Source organism: Corvus cornix, chromosome 11 (genome assembly GCF_000738735.6).
Source record: "Corvus cornix cornix isolate S_Up_H32 chromosome 11, ASM73873v5, whole genome shotgun sequence".
Classification (NCBI taxonomy): domain Eukaryota; kingdom Metazoa; phylum Chordata; class Aves; order Passeriformes; family Corvidae; genus Corvus; species Corvus cornix.
This window is the reverse complement of record NC_046341.1, coordinates 12,348,303-12,367,675: the sequence shown is the minus strand read 5'-3', so window position 1 is coordinate 12,367,675 and position 19,373 is coordinate 12,348,303. Positions and strand designations below refer to the sequence as shown.

Genomic DNA, 19,373 nt, shown 5'->3' with positions numbered 1-19,373 from the left:
GAGACATTTGTATTTATCTTTTTCCAAGGGAAAGGTAATGAACTGATATTGATGTTTCTCTTCATGCATTTTTAATGCTAAAAATGTTCTTTGTGTCTTACATTAAATACCCAATTTTTCCTCTTATGTTTCCTTTGTGACTTGTTCTTTCCCTTTTTAGATTTTTTTACTCCTGTGCTCTGATGAATAAAAAGGTTTGAGGTTATATCTGCATTCAGAACTCAGTCATTGACTTCTGGAAGGATATTGGCTTTTTTGGGGCAACCATTTATCCACCTGACCCTTATCTTGAAATTTGTTGGTTTTCACTGTGTTCGTCAGCATTGTACTAACTCAGGACATAGAACAATTAAACCAATGGATAGAGGAGCAGTGCCTATCTGTGGCCATAATTTCAGCCATTAGAAATGGTGGCTTCATGTCAGATAGAAATATTAAGAGAAAATATAACTTTCTCTTTTGGTTTTAAGGGGGGGTCGAAGAATTCTCTCTCAGGCAAGCTACAAAGACTCAAACTGAATCTTTTCTTTCAGTGTTATTAAACTCTTGGTTTTGGGGGTGTTTTGTGGTTTGTTTTTTTTATTTGAGGGAGGCTAGTAGTTTAGCATTTTTTGGGGGTTGTTTGTTGGTTGGAGTTTTTTAGGTACAAATATCCCATTCTGTTAAATTAATTCTAATGGAAAAGCCTATTAGTGGCTTCTACAAAAATCTCTAATTTGCTAACTAGTCTTGGGATGATAAGCTATGCTAATAGCTTATTAACTGGGAAAAATAAGGTCATCCCTGTACCACTAATATTCCTTAAAAATAGAAAATAGTACCTGGATAAGGACTTTCTTGGTCTCACATAAGTTCTGGAAGGAATGAGGAATACTTCAGTGCTCTCGTTCTTTTTTCAGACCCATTGGTTTCTCTGAATGTTCTAAATTACTGTTAATCTCCTACTGGAGATCCAAAAAAGTATTCTGCAGATACATGTGTGAGTGCAGCATACATGTGTGGGCTTAACTGTTTGCTTTTTAATATTTTGAATGGAAATATCTCTGGCAATCTATTAAATTTTCTCTTCTTAATATACTTTGTTGCCTTGGCTGCTTGATAAAAAAGGATGGGGTTTTCACCCTGGAAAAACCAACCGTGGTGTTCAATAAGCAAAAGATAAATCTGGGTATGGCATGTGCTGGCTGTTTGGATACTACTCAACGAGCATTTGTTTTCCTCTCTGTGGAAATATATCTTAGTTTCAGTTTTTGTACTTGATTAAACTAGAGATTCCAGCAGAATTCTGCATTCCAGAAGCCCCTCAGAAGTTAGTCATGCAGCATACTTCCCCTCTAAATATAATCCATTTGCTATAAAGGAGAGAAATATTTTTGTTTGTTTGTTCTTGTTTCCCTTTACTCATTTAAGATAGTAGTCTAAAACTCCACTTTCTGTGGGGGAGGTGCAAGCAGTCTAAATCAAAACAGTTGCAAAATCACATGACTTTCAAAACTCATAATTCATTGTGCGGAAAAGTTCGGTTCTTTCGTAGGTGGGCTCTGAGTCATGTTGGTTGATGTATCAGACAAGAGGAACATTTAACTAGGTTTAGTTCTTGATCTTTGATGCTAAATTTCTTTAGCATGGTGACATGCAGAAGCTGGTGTGTAGAAGGTAAAGCTGTCTCAATGGATGCAGGCAATGTTCAGTGGGACAGCTTTCAAGAGAAATGTCTGCTGGCAGGCTACGGGAAAATAAAAATACTTTTGGGGGTAAATACACATGTAACTATAAAATATAGAGTGTGGAACATATCTTAATGGTCTATTGCTACCAATTTGACAAGAAACCATTACCGTATTAGCTGCCAAAACAGGGCTGTGAGAAGGCAGTTTTAGTCACAGTTCAAACCTTTTTGACAAAGACCATTCCCTGTAGATCAGCACCTCAGAAATTCATATGTTGTAATTGTGAAGCAACAGGAGGCTCAAGCTGCCTTGTAGCTAGTACCTACTCAGCCAGGACTGGTGCATGAGACAGAACGACCCAAGCAGCCTTGTTTGACCAAATCAGAGCTGTCAATTTGCTGAAATTGCCAACCCCAAATTAGGACCACAAGTAAATGAATCCTATAATAAAAATGTTGTTGTCAGTATTTAAAAGATCAGCATAAGCACTAAATGGTTGCTCATGGCTATCCCTAACCTCGATCTTGGTATGCATCCAGTGTGACGACCACGTTCCTCCAGTGCCAGAATGCAGAGCTGTTCAGAGCACCATGGAGGAGGCTGCCTGTTAAGCACATAACAAAATGCAAAAGCAGCAGTGTGTAAGTCCACAAGGGTCCTGAGTCCTCTGTGCAGTCATTTCACAGCCTGGGTATTAATTTGGGTCGGGCCTGTTTGGCTGAGAGATATAACTTGTTCTGCTGTGATATGCATGTGCACATATTTGTGACTTGCCAAGTATGTGTCACACAAATGCCACATTTGGCCTTCCCTGACAGCCTTTGGGAGTACTTTTTGAACTGCTGAGTCAAGCAGCTTGTTGAGAAAGACCCTCACAGAACACAAGGTGCAGATTGTCAGCCAGTTAGCAAGTTAGACCTCAACCCTGAAAAAAAATCATGTAAAAGGACAGTGGGGGATTTTTTATCTTTGGTTATTGAAGCTGAAATAGACTAGATGTTCGAACATCTGGCTTTACAAATATCTGGCATAGCTGAAAAAAGGAAGAAGGGCAGATTATTGTGAATGAAAAAGTTGATAATAACCTCTTGGTAGCAGCCTTGTGTGGAAAGATGACATGTTGGCTAACCAACATATCCAGGAATGTATGGGAAAAGCTCCATTTACCCAAGTGCTGAGTGTATGGAGCCCAGTTAGGGATAAATACTGTGCTTAAGTATTCTGCTGAAGGAGAAGGTTTGGCTTATCAAAGTATAGGATTATAGCACAATGCTCCTAGAACATGACTTATGAAGGGTGTATAAAACAACGGATATGGCTTTTTGTCTGTTTATGTGCTTGCTTGGATTTGTCCTCTTAGAGGAAATGAAAATCCAGCTTTTCAAGCTGACTGCTGGATGTGGCTCTGTCTATTTAGAGGTCTGGTTATGTTTCAAATTAGGGAGGAAGTGTGAGAAGGGAGATGTGTTAAAGAGCTGTGAGGTGTCCGCCAGATTGACACAGAGCATTCTGACCCACACTCAAGCTTTAGATGGTGATTGTCAAGAGCATGGAAAGCAGCTACTGACATGGTGGTTATATCCCATATAGACTCCTGCAGCCATGAGAGAAAAAATATCAGTGGAAAAATAATCGAGACACTGCAAATTCTGCTGTCTTTTTATGACTATATTGTCTTGAACTTACAAGTCTGGAGAAATTCCCTTGAGTACAGAAAAGTTAGAGAGGTTACATGTTAAGATAAAGTCTGGACCCCCTAGGATTTAGTTATTCTTTCTTCCTATTGAGCTGAAAAATCATCTACTGTAATATCATCAGTCCTGGCCATAAGGTCAGTATTTCCCTAAATTCTGTGTGAGTAGAAATTAGTATTTCTGTGTCATCTTTAAAGCTGGTTCCATAATGAGGACTGTGTGGTGTGTTGATAAGTATTGGGCCCCATTAGGGCATACTGAACTTTGAGCTGCCCTTGTTACAGGTGTGACCCCTGAGCAAGGGAAAAGTTGTAGAGGTTTTGAATTTTTATAGACCTGACTCTTAATCCTGAGAACCAGTTATACTTAGCAAAAGATGATTTCGATATTTCCTTTGTGCTTGCAGGCATCTGGAAAGAGCTTAGATACTAGGATAGATCAAGGAAAAGGAAGGCCAGCATGGAGAAATTCTCAGATATGCATTCAATGGGCTCTTTACAGCCTACAATGATCAGAATGCTTTGGCCTTAGGTTGGTGCCCAAGATCAGTTGGGTAAAATCCCTTTGAGGAAGAGCTGTGAGCCAAGAGATCCTCTTTTCATCCTGGCAATTTAAGGTAGTACCCTGTTTGAGCCTGGCAGGATTAAATCAGCCTGAGAGACCTTTGAGTATCACCAGCTACTAAACAGTGTTCCTCCTGTTTGAAACGATTGGCTTGTTAAAATTGTCTGCTGTTCTTTCCAATATAGGCAGACATGTAAGCCTTTGTTCACATCCCGTTGCCTTCAAAGAGATCTGTGAAGAAGGTTCTGTAATAGACTGGATAATATTTTCAGTTAAAAATGTGTGTTTAGAACTGGTTGAATTTTACAAAATAAGCTAGACCCCAAAACACAGATGGTAGGGTGACATTCAGACAGACATCATTGGTTTCCAAACCTGAGGTTTACAGTTCTGCCACTTCTCCTACTGGTTTTCCTCTAGATAATCAACCATTTAATTATCCCAAGGAAAAAAAACAAACAAACCAAAAAAAACCCCCAAACAAATAGGAAGACTGTAATGTCCAAGATTTTCTTCAATTGCTGTATTTCTTTTGGCCATGTGAACTCAATTTTTAGTGGAGTATGAATGATTATCCCTGGGTTCTGTGTAAATCAAAGAAAAGAAAGAACACCATTTTGCTGAATCAGAGCTTGGGAAACCTGAATATCTTTGTGGTGTTGTTAGTGTTTTGGTCTGCTTTGCCCCAATTCATAATTCCTCTTGGTGAAGATTGTAACGCTCTGTGCAAGTTGAACTCTTCTAAATTCAGTGACTTCTGAGGATACATCAGCATTTAATAGTCCCAAGTCCAAAACAATTGTAAGCATCAAAGCTGAAGGTTTCATGCCATTTTCACAGTACTGTGTTCTTTTGTGTTTCAATCCAACTCTAGGATATTACCAGCTTGCTTCATACCATCTATGAGGTAGTTGATGCATCAGTAAACCATTCTCCTAGTTCCAGCAAAACTCTGCGAGTGAAACTTACTGTGGCACCAGATGGCAGCCAGAAGAAAAAGAGTATCTTGTTGAATCATACTGGTAAGGATGTGCAATCAGCCATTGGAAAAAGTACAGAAAACTCCCAGAGTCCCTTGAAAACCCATCTCTATAGTTTGTTAATACAAATACATATATACTTAAAGGCAAAAAATTATGTGGGTATATTAAACCCCATGAACCTGCTTTATGATCTTGGTTGTAAAATTACCTGCCCTCTTTCAGTGTCTCATTAGCAAATGAGGGTTCCCTCTCCTGATGGATTGCTTCTTTTGGAAGCAGCAATAACCCACATGTTGTGTAATTGTCTTTATGCACTGCAAGGCAGATCTAAGGCCTTTTTGACCACTTTGTCTCTGCTGATACTACAGCTCTTGGTTTGTGTGGAAGCAGGTGTAGGGGTATAAAATGTTTCTTGCCAGTGCATAGCTACCGCTGCTGCTGGGTAAAAATAAACAATTAAGCATAAGCAAACTCGAAGAATCCATGCATAAAAATTGCACGTTTTTCTGTGCTGGCAGAGTCTGCCATTATAAAATGCTCATACCATGATGGCTTATCCAACTTATCTTCACTGTAATGATAGTTGTATCAGAATAATTACTTCAGTAGATAGAGTAGTACTAAATTGAAATACTTAAAAGTATTTAAAATAATACTTCAGTAGAAAACATAGGCATCAGGTCTAAAAGGACAGCCTGGTTACCTCAGTTTTAATAAAACACTCACTCCCTCAAGAGCAGACACAAGCAAATTCCCACTGCTGGGAAGCTACATGATGCATTAGTACAGCAGTGAATTGCCAGCTACTGAGCCTGTCAGTGTGAGTGTGGCTCCACTTGGGCTGCCACATGGAGTGCAGCCTAACCCTACAGTCGAGGTTACATCTGACTACAATCTGTCATGCGGGCAAAAGCACATTTGAGAAGGTTCCATGAAATGATACATCCCATCCTGATCTACTGACACCAACAAACGTATTTGCAATGTAGATTGTTACTTATGCTGATCAGCAAGGGCAGTAATGTGACAATAATGTGCTTTCTCTTGGCAGATTTGCAGAGTGCCAGGCACAGAGCTGAAAACAAAGCTAATGAAGAAGCAAGAAGCTCTGAGAAGAAGCAGAGGGCTTCTCTCAGGTAAGGGGAATTGAGCCCTGACTCCTAGCAGCCACTGGGTAGCTCTGAGGAAACCTCAACCACTGATTTCTTTCTTGCCTGTTTTATTTTTAAAAATTATTTTAAAATACAGGAATTACAGGAGTTTTCATTGTGGACTTATGAGCAGATTCCATAGCTGGATATATACATTAAAACAAAAAAAAAAAAAACAAAAAAGAAAAAAATCCTGACATTTTCTTCTTCTATGAGCTCTTTGGAGGATCTGAATTGTCTTTTTAGATGCTGTCTGCAGATAAGGGAGGTTAATAGCACAGCCTTTTGGCTAAAAGTGTCCTAAAACCTTTTCATCTCCTTAGTGGCCAGCTCCTGCCTTTCTCTATCCTCCTTCCAGCCCATCTTTTTCACTCATCAACTCAAACAGTGCCAAGCTTTATATGGTCTAACTTGGTTACCAGCTCATAACCTGACCAGAGTGCTAACAGGTCATCTTCATGTATATTTGGTATACTTTAACATTTTATGTTTCATACTAAGGCAGAGGGAAGTGTTTGCTGAAATGTTACAGTAATGACATTGACTCATTAGTTGTGTTTGTTTCTTCAGCTGCAAATTTAAAAAAGAAAAAAACAACAAACTTTTGGCTTCCCTTGGATTTAGAGATATTTGTCTGAATACATAACAAATTTATCAGGACAAGGAGCATTCAGTCTTATTAAAACTGACAAGAGAACAGCACCTCCCTTTTTTGGATGGAGAAAAAATGCTAGTGAGTTATCCCAGTGAGCAAATCCCAGTACAGTCAAATTTCAGATTAAAAGAAGAATAAAATTAGTATTAATCTTGTGTCAGCAACTCTGTACAAAATCTTCTATGAACTGAAGAATACTCTGTGGTTTTACTTGCTGGCCTAGATGTGGTGTGCAGATTCCCTCTGCCCATTAGCAAAGTTTTGCCCTGTGTGAATTCAATAGACTGTTTTTGTTTGATAATCTAGTGCAAAAATCCCCTTTCAGTTTGAAGTCCCCCTCTTATCCACCTTAAAGTCCAGGCTCTGCAAATGTAGTGTTTTTATGAACAGCATGCACTTCCAGTTAAATCCACAGTCATAGAAGCATCAAATGTTGGGACAAAATATTTATCCTTCTCCTCCCTTTGGTGAGTGACTTCATAGAACAAATCTGTATCTTGAGCTGAGTAGATCAGCATCAGTTTTTGTTGCATCCCACTAAAAAGTGTAGACAGGATGAAGAGAGTGCTGTTCACACTGTGTGTTTCAGGGATGTTCGTGCACTCTGGCCAAGCTGACAGCCCTCAGGAAAGCTCAGATCAGAATCTCGTGATATTAATGCAGTTGCTTTCCCTTTGAAAGCAGCAATGAGGACTTGTGAGAAGTGCACACATCTCACATGTTCAGTCACTTAGGAATTCTAGGGAAGATGTGATTCGTATTCAAGATAAAATGGATAGAAATGTTTTTATCCTGAAGGCTGGGAGATAGATGGGTTAGATTTTTCATTTGCTGGAAGCTACAGGCAGGAGTTTTCACCTGTAGGGCTAATATGAGTATCAAGATAAGTAGCTAGATTCATGGCTAGATAGCCTGGTTCTCCCTGGCTGACTTAAGCCCTGTGTTCTCAGTGAGTGAGGCTTTCAGGAGATGTCCCTGCATTTTTCTGCCCTGTGCTCTGTCACTGCTCTACTCCCCTTTCCTGCTATATTGCTGTGTGCTTCGTGCCATCAGGATGACACATCAGCCTGGGAATTTTAGAAAGGACTTCCATACACTCCACAAACACTTCAGCAGATGCCATTTTTTATTAAAACCAAAACTAAACCAAGCCCAAACCCAGTAACAACACTGTATTTTTACACAGTCCTTGAGGCATGGTTGATGCCTGCCTCTGTCTTCCCATGTGTTTGCAGGATAGCATTGTGGGGCTGGATGCCAGACACTTCAGTTCTCAGAAGTACTTGAAGTTCTCTTTGACAGTGGAGCACATCTCTCATCAGTGTATAATTGCTTCACTGTGTATATTTGCATGAATATTGTTGAACGTCATCTTGCATGTAAGAAAGTTATTAGAATGTAGGGCTGTGGCAGTACTGGCATCATTTTTGTTCTCTGTCTTGATGAGAGATTGAATTTATTACAGTAACAAAATAACAGGTTCCCTGTTAACTTCATTTCCAACAGACAGTGCTCTATACAGTGTTGCTTAATTGTGTTGGATTAAATTCAATGATATTTCTTCCTGGGTTAACTGTGCATTGTCTCCAGCACATGTGTGCAAGTCCCAGTGGTTTCTGAAGGTGATTCATGCCTGGCAACTGCAGTTAGGCAAGTTCTAGCCCTAGAGATCTTTTATGTTGACATGCTAAAGTGTAACAACCTGTAAAGGTGTGTCTGAGATAGGAAAGGTACTGAGCGGGCAAGGTATCCAAAAAATAAAGACTATCTGGACATTCCCTTTTTTTTTTTTTTTTTTGAGTACCCCATGTCACTTCTGGAGTTCAAAGCTGACTCAGAGTCTTTAAACCTTACCTGCTTTCCAGACAAACTCTCCTCCATTCAGGAGACTCTACCTCTATCAAAGTAGAGCAAAAATGATCTTCCAGGTAGGTCAAGTCTTGTGACTTTTGTCAGAGGAACTTCAGACCTGTGTCTGACAGAGACACAAGGGGACTCAGTTCTGTAATGTCCCTGAACAGTACAAGCTAGACCAGGAAAGCCATTTGTGCCAAAGCTCGATGGGATCAGCAGCCTCTGGAAACTTGGAAATGTGTTAATAGACTAAAAGCAGAGTATTGGGCACCATACAGTACAGATCCCATATTTAGCAACTGGTGTAGCATACAAGGCCAAATTCTGGTGTTAAGTTGACATCAGTGCACTTGCACAGAGAAATAGAAAAGCCAATCTCGTGGTCTTGGAGACTGAACTGACTGAATGTCAGGCAGCAACTTAGTCAAGAGTTTTCTGCTTATCCTGCTTGTTATATTGAAAATATTGTTCCTATTTGCAGACTTCCATTTAAATTGCTGAATTAAATTGTTTGGCATTTTGGGCTACAATACTGTAAACTTCTGCCTGAATTTTTTCTGCCTCATAAATGAATGGTATTTCAGATATTTATTCTCAGGAAATAGTTCTGCTATAAATAAAATTGCAAAGCTGAGCAGGAAAAGGAGTTGAGATTCTAAAGCCAGCATCTGATCTGACCTTATTAATTATATTTTGGAAAGCAGCAGTTACCTCTGATTGTCCTACCAACACCTTCTCTTCCCAGGCTCTCTCTAGTTACTACACCTGTGCTGTTGCCTGTCTGTCTGAAGCAGGAACACATGAACATTTATCTGGATTACCCCAGCACTTCCCCACAGTGGTGGGAATGGTCGTGAATCAAACAGCAGATTTTCTTTGGCATGTCCAAATTGGAGAATCAGTTGAATGATTTGGCCCTAAGACAGAAAGTTATAAATGCTAGAAGTGGTTTTATTTGCTTTTGCACGTGTGATGCAATTTGAAAGCCTCCTTTGCTTTGTAACATTGTGGTTGATTTATGTGATGAGAAGGAACAGTCAGTTCAGGCCTATCGACTTAGCAAATCTGGTCATCCAGAATTTCAAGCATTTGTTGTTTCTTTGTGAGCAGCTCCTGTCACTTCAAAGGGTCCATTAGTTGTTGGTTTGCAGATGGTGATAACAACTTTAAAGAAGTTGTGCTGAATTGTAATTTTGCTTCCTGCTGACAGATACCACCAGAGTGAGAACAATCCGGAGCAAAGTGGGTGCTATCGTCATTGTGTTGATGAGAACATTGAAAGGAGAAACCACTATTTGGATCTTGCAGGAATAGAGAACTACACATCAAAGTTTGGGCCAGGTAATTTATGTTGTAACATCATAATCTTTTCTTTCTTCAGTTTCACGTTCCGTATCAGGGACAGTGAATTGTGAAGCTGTGTGATTTGCGTGTAGTGACTTAGGAATAGGACTGTGAGTACTGCAAGATAATTACTGGTGAAGGTGGCATCACAACAGAGTGGCTAATGTGCTGCAAGGCTGCTTTGATGTACTTGTTTGTGTAGCTAAACTTGGAGCTGAGCCTAGGAGAACAATCTTTACATCTAAATTATTAAGTTTAGTCTACGGGTGAGGCAAGGACTGACTTTTGGATGTTGGAGCTTGTTCCCAAGATGATACCAGCATATATTTTATACTCACTACTGACCCAAAAATAGGAGAATGTGTGTTCGTACCTGGAATTTTGGATTCAGTCCCTAAATTAAAGAGATTTGGATTTCCTTCATTTCCCTGCCCTCTGCCAGGATTTTACTATTCCCCTCACAGTTAATTTGATGACCAAGAGTTGGGAACATAAAGATTTTTATACATACACACACATGCTCACACATGCACACATTCACTCTTCTCTAGGTATGTATTCATATTTGTGTGTGTATTATTTACTGGCCAGAATTATTAAATGTAATTAAACTAGACAGCTATAATTGCATTCACTTCCTTAGGAAAAATTTGTTCTGCCGATAATGCTATCCCTGCCAACTGCATGCTACTAATTAAAACTTTGAAATACTAGATGACTAACTCAGCTCGTTATTTCCTAGGATCTCCTCCAGCAGCTCAAAAACATGACCCACCAGGCAGAATTGTGAATCAAACTAGATCCCGTTCTCATGAGCCTGAAACCTTCCATGTTCACCATAGGAAATCTCAAGTGGTGGATCCAAACCACATCAATCTGGCTGAAAGTTCATATGCCAAGATTGCAGAAATCCAACAGAGGCTCCGGAACCAGGACTCAAACAAGCACTTTGTGAGGTCTCCCAAAGCCCAGGGTAAAAATGTCGCCCCTGTGCATCCTGGAAGGGCAGTTAGAAATAAACCTTTTCAAGGGGTGTCCTTGCCCATGGCTTCCCCAAGTGCACGGGTGGGCCAGAACCTCCCGTACCTTCCCTTGCAATCCCAACAGATCCACAAGAAGCATAAGCAGAGGGCAAAGGAGAATCACCAAATGTGCAAAACCTTCCAGTCTCCAGGGACAGTTGTGGAAAAGGAACATGTGAGAGACCTGCCCACAGTCATTTTATATGAAGGCCAAGTGGGACAAATGATACAAAGACATGAGCACCACCACCACCACGAGCACCACCACCACTACCACCACTTCTACCAGACATAGAAGAGATCCCACCAACATCCTCCAAGAATCATCCCAAATGAAGGAAATGAGTTCTTGTGATACCAGAACTAAGGCATTACTATGATTAATATGATCATTACTCCATTAATATTCAGCTAGCATATATTTTAGAGGTTATATGGAACTCTTGAAACTCACCCTATTTATATGTTGTGGAACCGCATAGCTTACTCAAACACCTTGTGGATTTTTTTTTTTTTAAGTGGCTTGTAAAACAGCAAACAGCCATAGCTTTTTGAGCTGTGATTTAATACAGGTCGTCAACGCACTTCTGTAAAAGTACTACTTCCATTGTACTCAGAAAGATACTTCAAACAGTCTTGCAGACATCTAGCTTTCCACTCTGCTGTACGTCGGCTGATCGCACACAAGCCTTTCATCAGGGGAGCAATGTTCGAAGGGTTGGACTCCAGAGATACTCAGATAATGGAAAATACAAACAGCTGCTACCTCTAGTATTATTCAGATTTTATTTTCTTTTTATTGATTGTAATGTGCTACAGGGGGGAAATTTAATATACTGTGTTCATGTAGCCTGTTTGTGTTCACATCCTTTCAAATCATCTTAATTACAAGGAAATATTAGCTAAACTTGTCAACAGGGCTATGTTTGTACAACTTACACTTTATTTTCTTGGAGATTCTTCACTGACAAAAGTACAGTCTGTTATATACTGGGTAATATTTAAATATACTTCTTTTATTTTTGGTTTTTCTCTTGCTTATTCTCCACTCTGTTTGGGGTAACCATTTGAAAAGAGGAGGATGTGAAATGGGGTTTTCCAAAGCATCACTAGATTTTAGTGCTTGGGCCATAACTATCATTCATGGGGGTTTGAGAAGGAGAGGGGTTCATGGAGGGGCGGGGGGGGGAATTTGTTTTGTTTAAATCCACAGTTCTTTGTTTTGAGAAAGAATTGAGGAAAATATACTTTCTCACTTTAAATGTTGGCAAATATATATAAAATATAAATATAAATATATATATATAAATATGCGCACTCTCAGGTACATTTTGTTGTGTTTTAGAAATCTGTGGTTTGAATATTAACATTATATTTGTTTTTTCCACAACAGTGATTTTTTAGAAACATATGCCATGGCATTTTCTTGGTGCCTCTGATTTAAATTCCCAAGCACCTATCAATTTGTGCTTCTCCTATTTTAGAGACGTGTATAAAAAATATCATTCACAATCATTCTGGATTCTTCTACTTTTTCCATGTCAAAGGGCTTCCATTCCATGAAGGAGAATCAGACCACACTCACAAGACCTTAATGGCTGCTGAGAAATTTGAAGGTCAAAAGAAAATTGGAAAAGTGAAAAAAAAAAAAAAAAAAAAAAAAAAAAAAGAAGGGTTAGTACATTCACGTTTTGCTTTCTGTGGAGCCCAGATTTATAATAGATTCAGTTGGGGTTTGTACAGATCACCATTTTGCAGGTAGAAAGTGACTGGAAAACACCTACATTTCTTTTGGAACATGAAAGTAGAGAACTCCTACATCAAAACATAAATGTTCTATAAATGTATTTGCTTTTGGTTTTAATTATTTTTAATGTTGTGGTATTTTGTCAATAGTATATATTGTAAAATGTAACTATCCGATGTTGTTATAAGCCCTTTATGATTAGGGTATTTTTTGTTTTCTGACTAGAGTTTGATCAGTCCAAAATGGGGTATTACCTTACTGCTGACCAGTTTTAGAGGGATATTGTCCTTTCTAAGAACACAGAGACATCACCTTGTAAAGAACAGTGGGAAGCCTTGCCTTCTTGTGGAATTGGAATAGAATCACTGCTTAATGGTAATTAGGTCCATCTCTTGTCTCCCTGGATCAGCAGATGTTTAGACTTATTGTCCCCTTTAAAAAATCTGGTTTATTATATTTTACTTTTTTTAGCTGTCAACAGCGTGTTCTGTAAAATCTAACAAAATGTTTTTAAAATGTGTTTGATCTGTGTGACAACTATACTGTTCTGTTTATTTTAAAATTCCTAAAGTCCAAAAATATTTATATGCAGAATTTTCTGTGTTGAAAATATGAAAAGGCCACGAATTTGATTAGTTACCACTGAGTTGTTCTAGTCTAAGCCTTTTTTGCTGCTTGTGTATCATTCTTTTTCAATGTATATATAATTATGGACTGCAAAAAAAAAAAAGGCATTTATATGTCTAGTAGAAGGAATAAGCTTATTTATATTATAGTGTTAAAAAAGTCTGATGTATTCAAGTGACATTATACCGCATGCAAACACACAGTGTACATTCCATCTAAGAAGGGATGCCATGCTATTTGTTTTGAAGAAGTAATTAAAGCTGTTCTCTTTTCAGTGGAGCATATGCCAGAAAGACTGAGAGGTGGAAATTGTTCTTAGTCAATTTTTTTTAACGCAGATTGTTGCTGAAAACCAGAAAACATTCTGGAAAACTCAAGTGCTTTCAGAACTGTGGGATTTTCCAAGAAAGGGCAGCAAAGGGGTAAAAATGCTCCTTCACCCAAAGGTATTTTGCTGGAAAAGAAAACAGCACCACTACCAAAATCCCATCTGACTGAGAAGTGTGCAGTACTGGCTGTGCCAGGTGAACTCTGACATGGAACATGACTGACCATTGGTTACAGCTGGGCATTGATTTGTTTTGGCTTATTATATTTGGACATTCAAAAGACAGATTCTGCCTTGCTCAGAGTCTGTGAAACACGTTTTAATAACATGGCATCCCCTTACAAAAACTTTACACCAGCCATGTATGAATATGCAGTATCTAAATACTGTGTTGCAGTTGTGTTATGTGCATTATAAGTGTGAATAACATGTAGCACAGTTTCTTTTCACAGAACCTTAAATTTCCGTATCTTTTAAATATGTTTGCTTTTCAGTATTTTGTATAGTAAATATAGATGGTTTTGACTAAATGCTTTATTTATTTAACAGCAAAAACTGTGCCAAGAGAACCCCCTGTTAATTAAAGTTTTACTAGTTCAGAAAGTACATTTCTTTCTTCTTCTTGTGGATTTCAGGGGCCTATTGCAATTGCTGTCAGTGCTTGCAGATCCCACTGATGAAAGAGCTTGCATTAACATTTTTGGGAACAGGATCAGGAAATTACGTATGGACTGGGTATGCTTTGGTCTAATATTTAAGCTATCAAGTTTAAAAGGTAAATTTCTTGTCCCCTGCTGTTGGACCTGTGTTGAGTAACTGATATTTCATCTTGCTATTAACTCTGAAAATTTTCCTTAAAAAAAAATTGTTTTAAGTTCTTCAAAACTGTAGCTGAATCAAAATTTGAAAGAGTTTAGTTTCTGGTTAAACAAAACATTTTATTCCCAAAGAAAAAATATCAAAGTTGAGTATATTGTTAATATTGAAAAGTAAAATGGAGTGGTATTAAGTAAGTTCAGATGAAAACTCCAAACTTTTCACTTACTTTTTCTGTTTTTACACAAGGAAGTTCAGCAAAATGAAGTCAATCCTGAAGTTTGCACTATTTGCTGAAAAAATTCAATTGAAAAATATTCCTCATTTCTACCAGCTGCAATGCTGGGGAGGACAGTTTTTTGAAAAGAAGGATTGCTAAGCTCTTCTCACAACTTCATGACCACAATACAAAACAACCTAAGCTAAGGCTGTGAAGTAAAATCTCTGTCCCAGTGAAATCTCTGGCAAGACTGCCAGGTTCCCACTGGCTGCAGGGTGCCTATAATTTCATTCCAGGAAGGTGGGTTTGAAGTCTACATAATGTGCAGCCAGTAACTTCAGTATTTATTTTTTCTGCATCTTACTGCTGATGGGTTTGCTAATAGTAAATGGAAGTTTTGCTGTAAGAGAGCAAGCTGGTAAATTAATTAAGATTAGCAGAAAATACTGTCTTTATACTGTCATTGGAGGACCTCAAGGCACTTCCAAATGTCTTTGAAACATCCACGTGTCATTTAGTCATTGTTAGACATGGAGACCCAGTTCTGCCTGTGGGTGATGAGGTACAGATTCTCCTGGCATATTGGCAGACCAGCCTCTTGAGGCCCTACCAAATTAGAAAGCAAAATATGTGACCTCTGTTATGATCTTTCTACTCTAGTCATCATGAGCATAGAACAGCAATGTTAAGCTGGAGAAGTACTTTAAAGATGTGTGTGTGTATATACATGTGTGTGTGTGAGTGTGTCCTCTGGCAGAAGTTAGTGAGTGGAACAAGACGGATTCTGGCAGAGGTGATTTTTTCTAAGATGAGCATGGTGTATTGCTGACAGTCCACAAGCTGCCACATAAACACACAGCTCTGATGAATGCATACTGTTCTCCATATGTCATCGTGTACCTCAATAATTGAATGACAGATTTCATTTGTATTCCAATTAACAGGAAAGTTGGGCCCCTTTGGGCCTAGATTATACTTGAGAAAAATTCATCATGCTAGAAAGTTTGCAAAAACATTCACCATAATTTTTGCCTGGAGTACAGGCAAGAATGTTCATGTTTGGAAACATGTCAGCTAGTCAAGTCTCACCTTTAATTATCTTGATGCAATTCATCAAGATCTAAAAATACGTTTTCAAACATGACTTATTCATAGCTTTGCTGGGAACCAAGTCTTATTCAACATCCTATTAGTTGTCAGACTTCTTTGGTTTTGTTTTTTTTTAATATACCAGCAGAAACATGTTTGAAAATCCATGAACTAAAAATTGAACTTAATGTGTTTTCTAAATAGCTTCTGGAAGAAGATTTCTTTTCTAATGCACTTAACAGCAAAACCAGCCTCTATTTATGACATAGTAATGTATTTTGTTTGCATATTTGAACAGATGTTGAGTTGATTGGATTTGGAAGGGTCTGGTTTGGGATTTCTTTGTTCTGTGCACATTTAAAATGTGCTCAAAGTGGTCTAAAAGGAACAGATATAGAAAAGCAAATAACTTTATATTGAAATTATTCAATCTGCATTGAAATGTGTCTTATTTGAAGCTTGAATTACAGTTATTAAATAATGAGGTTTTCAATGATGCTTTAATTTACTTTTACATTTCTATATATTTCTAGGTAATTCAATCCTAAATGAGCTAAAATGATAGGAATCACACGGATGAAGTCTTCTGATTTCTTTGTTTTAAACTAGCAGGATTTAAGGACTATTCAGGCAGATTACTGTGAGGGTTAGAGCTGTGTAGAAAGACTGGCAAGGGAAGGATGGAAAGATTTGAGAAGTGTAGGGATAGCATAGAACTGTCCAACAGAGGGGCTGGGGGAGACACACCAGAGGCAGGAAAATGCTGTATGGAGAAGTTTTTATTCATAATACTTTTGTGAATCTCTTATGGTACATTTTCTGCTCATAAAACAGCAACACTAGTTTGTAGAATGCTTTTCACTGGGAAAACTTGAAAGACTTTCTATAAGAGGTGAATCTCCAGCGTGCGGGGGGAGGCACGAGGCAGGAAAGTTGCAGATACTCACTGGGGCTATGGCAGAATAAGGAAGGATCCCCATTTTCCTAAGTCCCTGTCCAAGCTGAGGAAAACGTTTTTGGAAGCAGAGGTGTTTCTACAGATGTTTTGAGTATTTCTTAGAACACATTTTGAATAGTGACATCAGTTCTTTTTCTCTTTGATTACAAACACACCTAAGTTGGTCAAATGTTACCCAAAACTTCAGTATCTGTCTTGATTTTTCAGAACACTAAACACTAACTATGCCTGTGAAATCTACTGACACAAAGGATAATCTTTATACCACAAGGAATGGCAGACTGGGCCTGTTGGTTGCCTCATCAGGCTGGTAATCTGGGAGGTCTGAGTGTAGGAAGTTCCAGAAGTTTTTTTAAGAGTGTTGAAGACATAAGGGGCTTCATAAATTTGGCAGTGGGCAAACATTAACAATATCAGGCATACTGGTAATGATGTGAATTGTGCTTTCTGGTTTTTAGGACATGTCTGTGAGGTGGGGTGTGTGTCTTCCTTTGAGTGCCTAGTCCACAGAGACAAAGCTGCCTGTAATTACTACTGGCTGGGAGATGTACTCCTTTGGTGTTGTATTTTGTGGATGAAGATATGGGGTTCAGATCCTTCTGGTGCTGAGTGCTTATTCTTGCACTTAATGCTTCCCATTCTGTTCTATTCATGAAGTACAGCATGCTGCGGCTTTGAAAATTTTCCAATAAAACACCTAACAAACTGGGCCAAATTTGTTTTCAGCTTCATAAATGGAAGCAGAAGAGCACCGTGCAGGTCTTGGAATTTGGACCTTACAAATGCAGTTTGCTATGAGTCATCATTTTTTCTTGTACTAATTTCAGATATTTGATAAGCTCTTTTTATGGTTTACAAGTTTAAAAAGACAAATAAAACTTTGTAGATTAAAACATTGGTTTGGAGGTTGTATTTTTCTGTTCTCAGTGACGATCTGTGAATAGCCTTTTTCTGTGGGCTTCAGCTTAAACCTACAAAGTGACTTTGGAGTGGGTGTTTATAGTTCTTTGCTTGCTTGTTCACAGGGTAAGGCTGTTGATAGATGAATAAAGTCCCACTTGAGGTTGTTAACAACCATGACTGGTAATGCTAGTTCAACTAAGATAAACACTGAAATGCTATGGCAATTAGCATTAAGGTCTCAGTTGGCCAGTGCTGATTTTCAAACCATAGATACAGTGCTCTATAGATACCCATGGCGGGGAGGTCTGGAGCTATTCTCATCCCATGGCTGGGAGGTCTGGGGCTGTTCTCATCCCTGCTCCGAGTGCTGGGGCACTCCTGAGGTGTGTGCACACAGCATCTGCATATTCAATGTGCCAGTAGGAAGCAGGAGTACAAAAACTGTAATGTTTCAGTCCAAAGCAATTAACCCTCTCACCCTGCAAGGAATGGAGGGGAGGAAAAGCTCAATTAACGGGACTCGGAGTTTCCAGTAAGTGCAAAAGTATGAAGGGAAGCAATAAGGCAGCACTGTGGGCCTCACATTCCTCTGGTCTCTTTACAGCCTTTTCAGGGAATAGTTTTTACTTTTCATGTCTATAATCACAACTTGCTGTTTGAGTGTGTCATCTGCTAGGGCCACAACCCTCAACGGGTCTGAGCATGTCACTTCCATAGGTTTCACTGGGAATTTTGTGCAGCTTTACTGGATCAACAGAAGTACTTCAATTTATACTCTTGTGGACTCAGGGCCCTGGGACACTCATAGCTTGCAGTGGTTAGGGACCGGTTTTTATTAGAACTTTCCTGGTCTAATAAGTGGATGCTAAAATCAATTAATTTAAAGATTACAATCTTGATATCTTAAAAGTCTGGAACACAGAGTCACTTTAGCTGGTAACTATGAATTAAAGGAGCAAGTTGTGTTTTCAGGAGCAGGGCAAGACTTTCATTCCTTTCTCTGCTAAAAACATCATCACTTCAACCTCTTTCATTGTAATTAAATCAGGAATTCGGCATTCACAGGATATTATGTGTCTGCTGATCTTTCTAACAATAGTTAATGAAGTTTGTTTTACTTGGAGCCTTTGTTCCTTTGGATATTGCTTCTGTAGCCCATGACTGCAAAGGAAATCCACTGAACAGCAGATCTGACTATGAGCGTCCTGCGTGCCCTGTTACTCATCTCCCCAGGGATGTGCAGGATGGAGTCACTCCAAAGGAATGGTCCAAAATTTCTGCTTCCCAGCACACAAGAGGTATGTTCATTATGTCTGTAACACCAACAGAGAAAACTGAGGAGCCACAGTCATTGAGACAAGTAACTGTTCCTTGTCCTCAAGAGGGGTGTCAGTGTCTCACAGTGTCTGATCACCCCCCTCAACCCCAGTACTGGGTTTCTTTGGCAGCTCTGGCACATGTGACAAGCAGGTGCAGTAAGGCCTTAGATTCCAGAATACTCTTCCATCCCTTTAGTCAGTTTGGAAAGATGTCACCCTGAAAAGAACTTGAACAAGACAATTTTTTGCTGTTGACTTTCTGTTGTGCCCTTTCATGGGTTTAAAATCCACTTATCTGAAAGTGTGCAGTTACATTTTGTCCTTTTTCATCATTTAAATGCATCTTCTTGATCTGAAGAAATAAAAGCAATTTAAAAAATTAGAGATTTTGTTTTCATATGTGCTGCCAAGTCTGATACTGCAAAGTAA

At 38.9% G+C, this 19,373-nt stretch overlaps 1 protein-coding gene across 2 annotated transcripts in view; it reads left to right on the top strand.

The window, feature by feature from the left end:
* NKD1 (NKD inhibitor of WNT signaling pathway 1) overlaps positions 1–17,615 on the top strand; it is a 111,813-nt gene extending 94,198 nt beyond the window's left edge. For both annotated transcript variants that reach the window (XM_039558379.1, XM_039558378.1), the window contains exons 7-10: positions 4,803–4,950; positions 5,963–6,047; positions 9,782–9,912; positions 10,658–17,615. In XM_039558379.1, coding sequence (XP_039414313.1) covers positions 4,803–4,950; positions 5,963–6,047; positions 9,782–9,912; positions 10,658–11,232 — 939 coding nt within the window. In that variant the 3' untranslated portion in view covers positions 11,233–17,615. The remainder of the gene's footprint in view (positions 1–4,802; positions 4,951–5,962; positions 6,048–9,781; positions 9,913–10,657) is intronic.
* Positions 17,616–19,373: the final 1,758 nt, after the last annotated feature.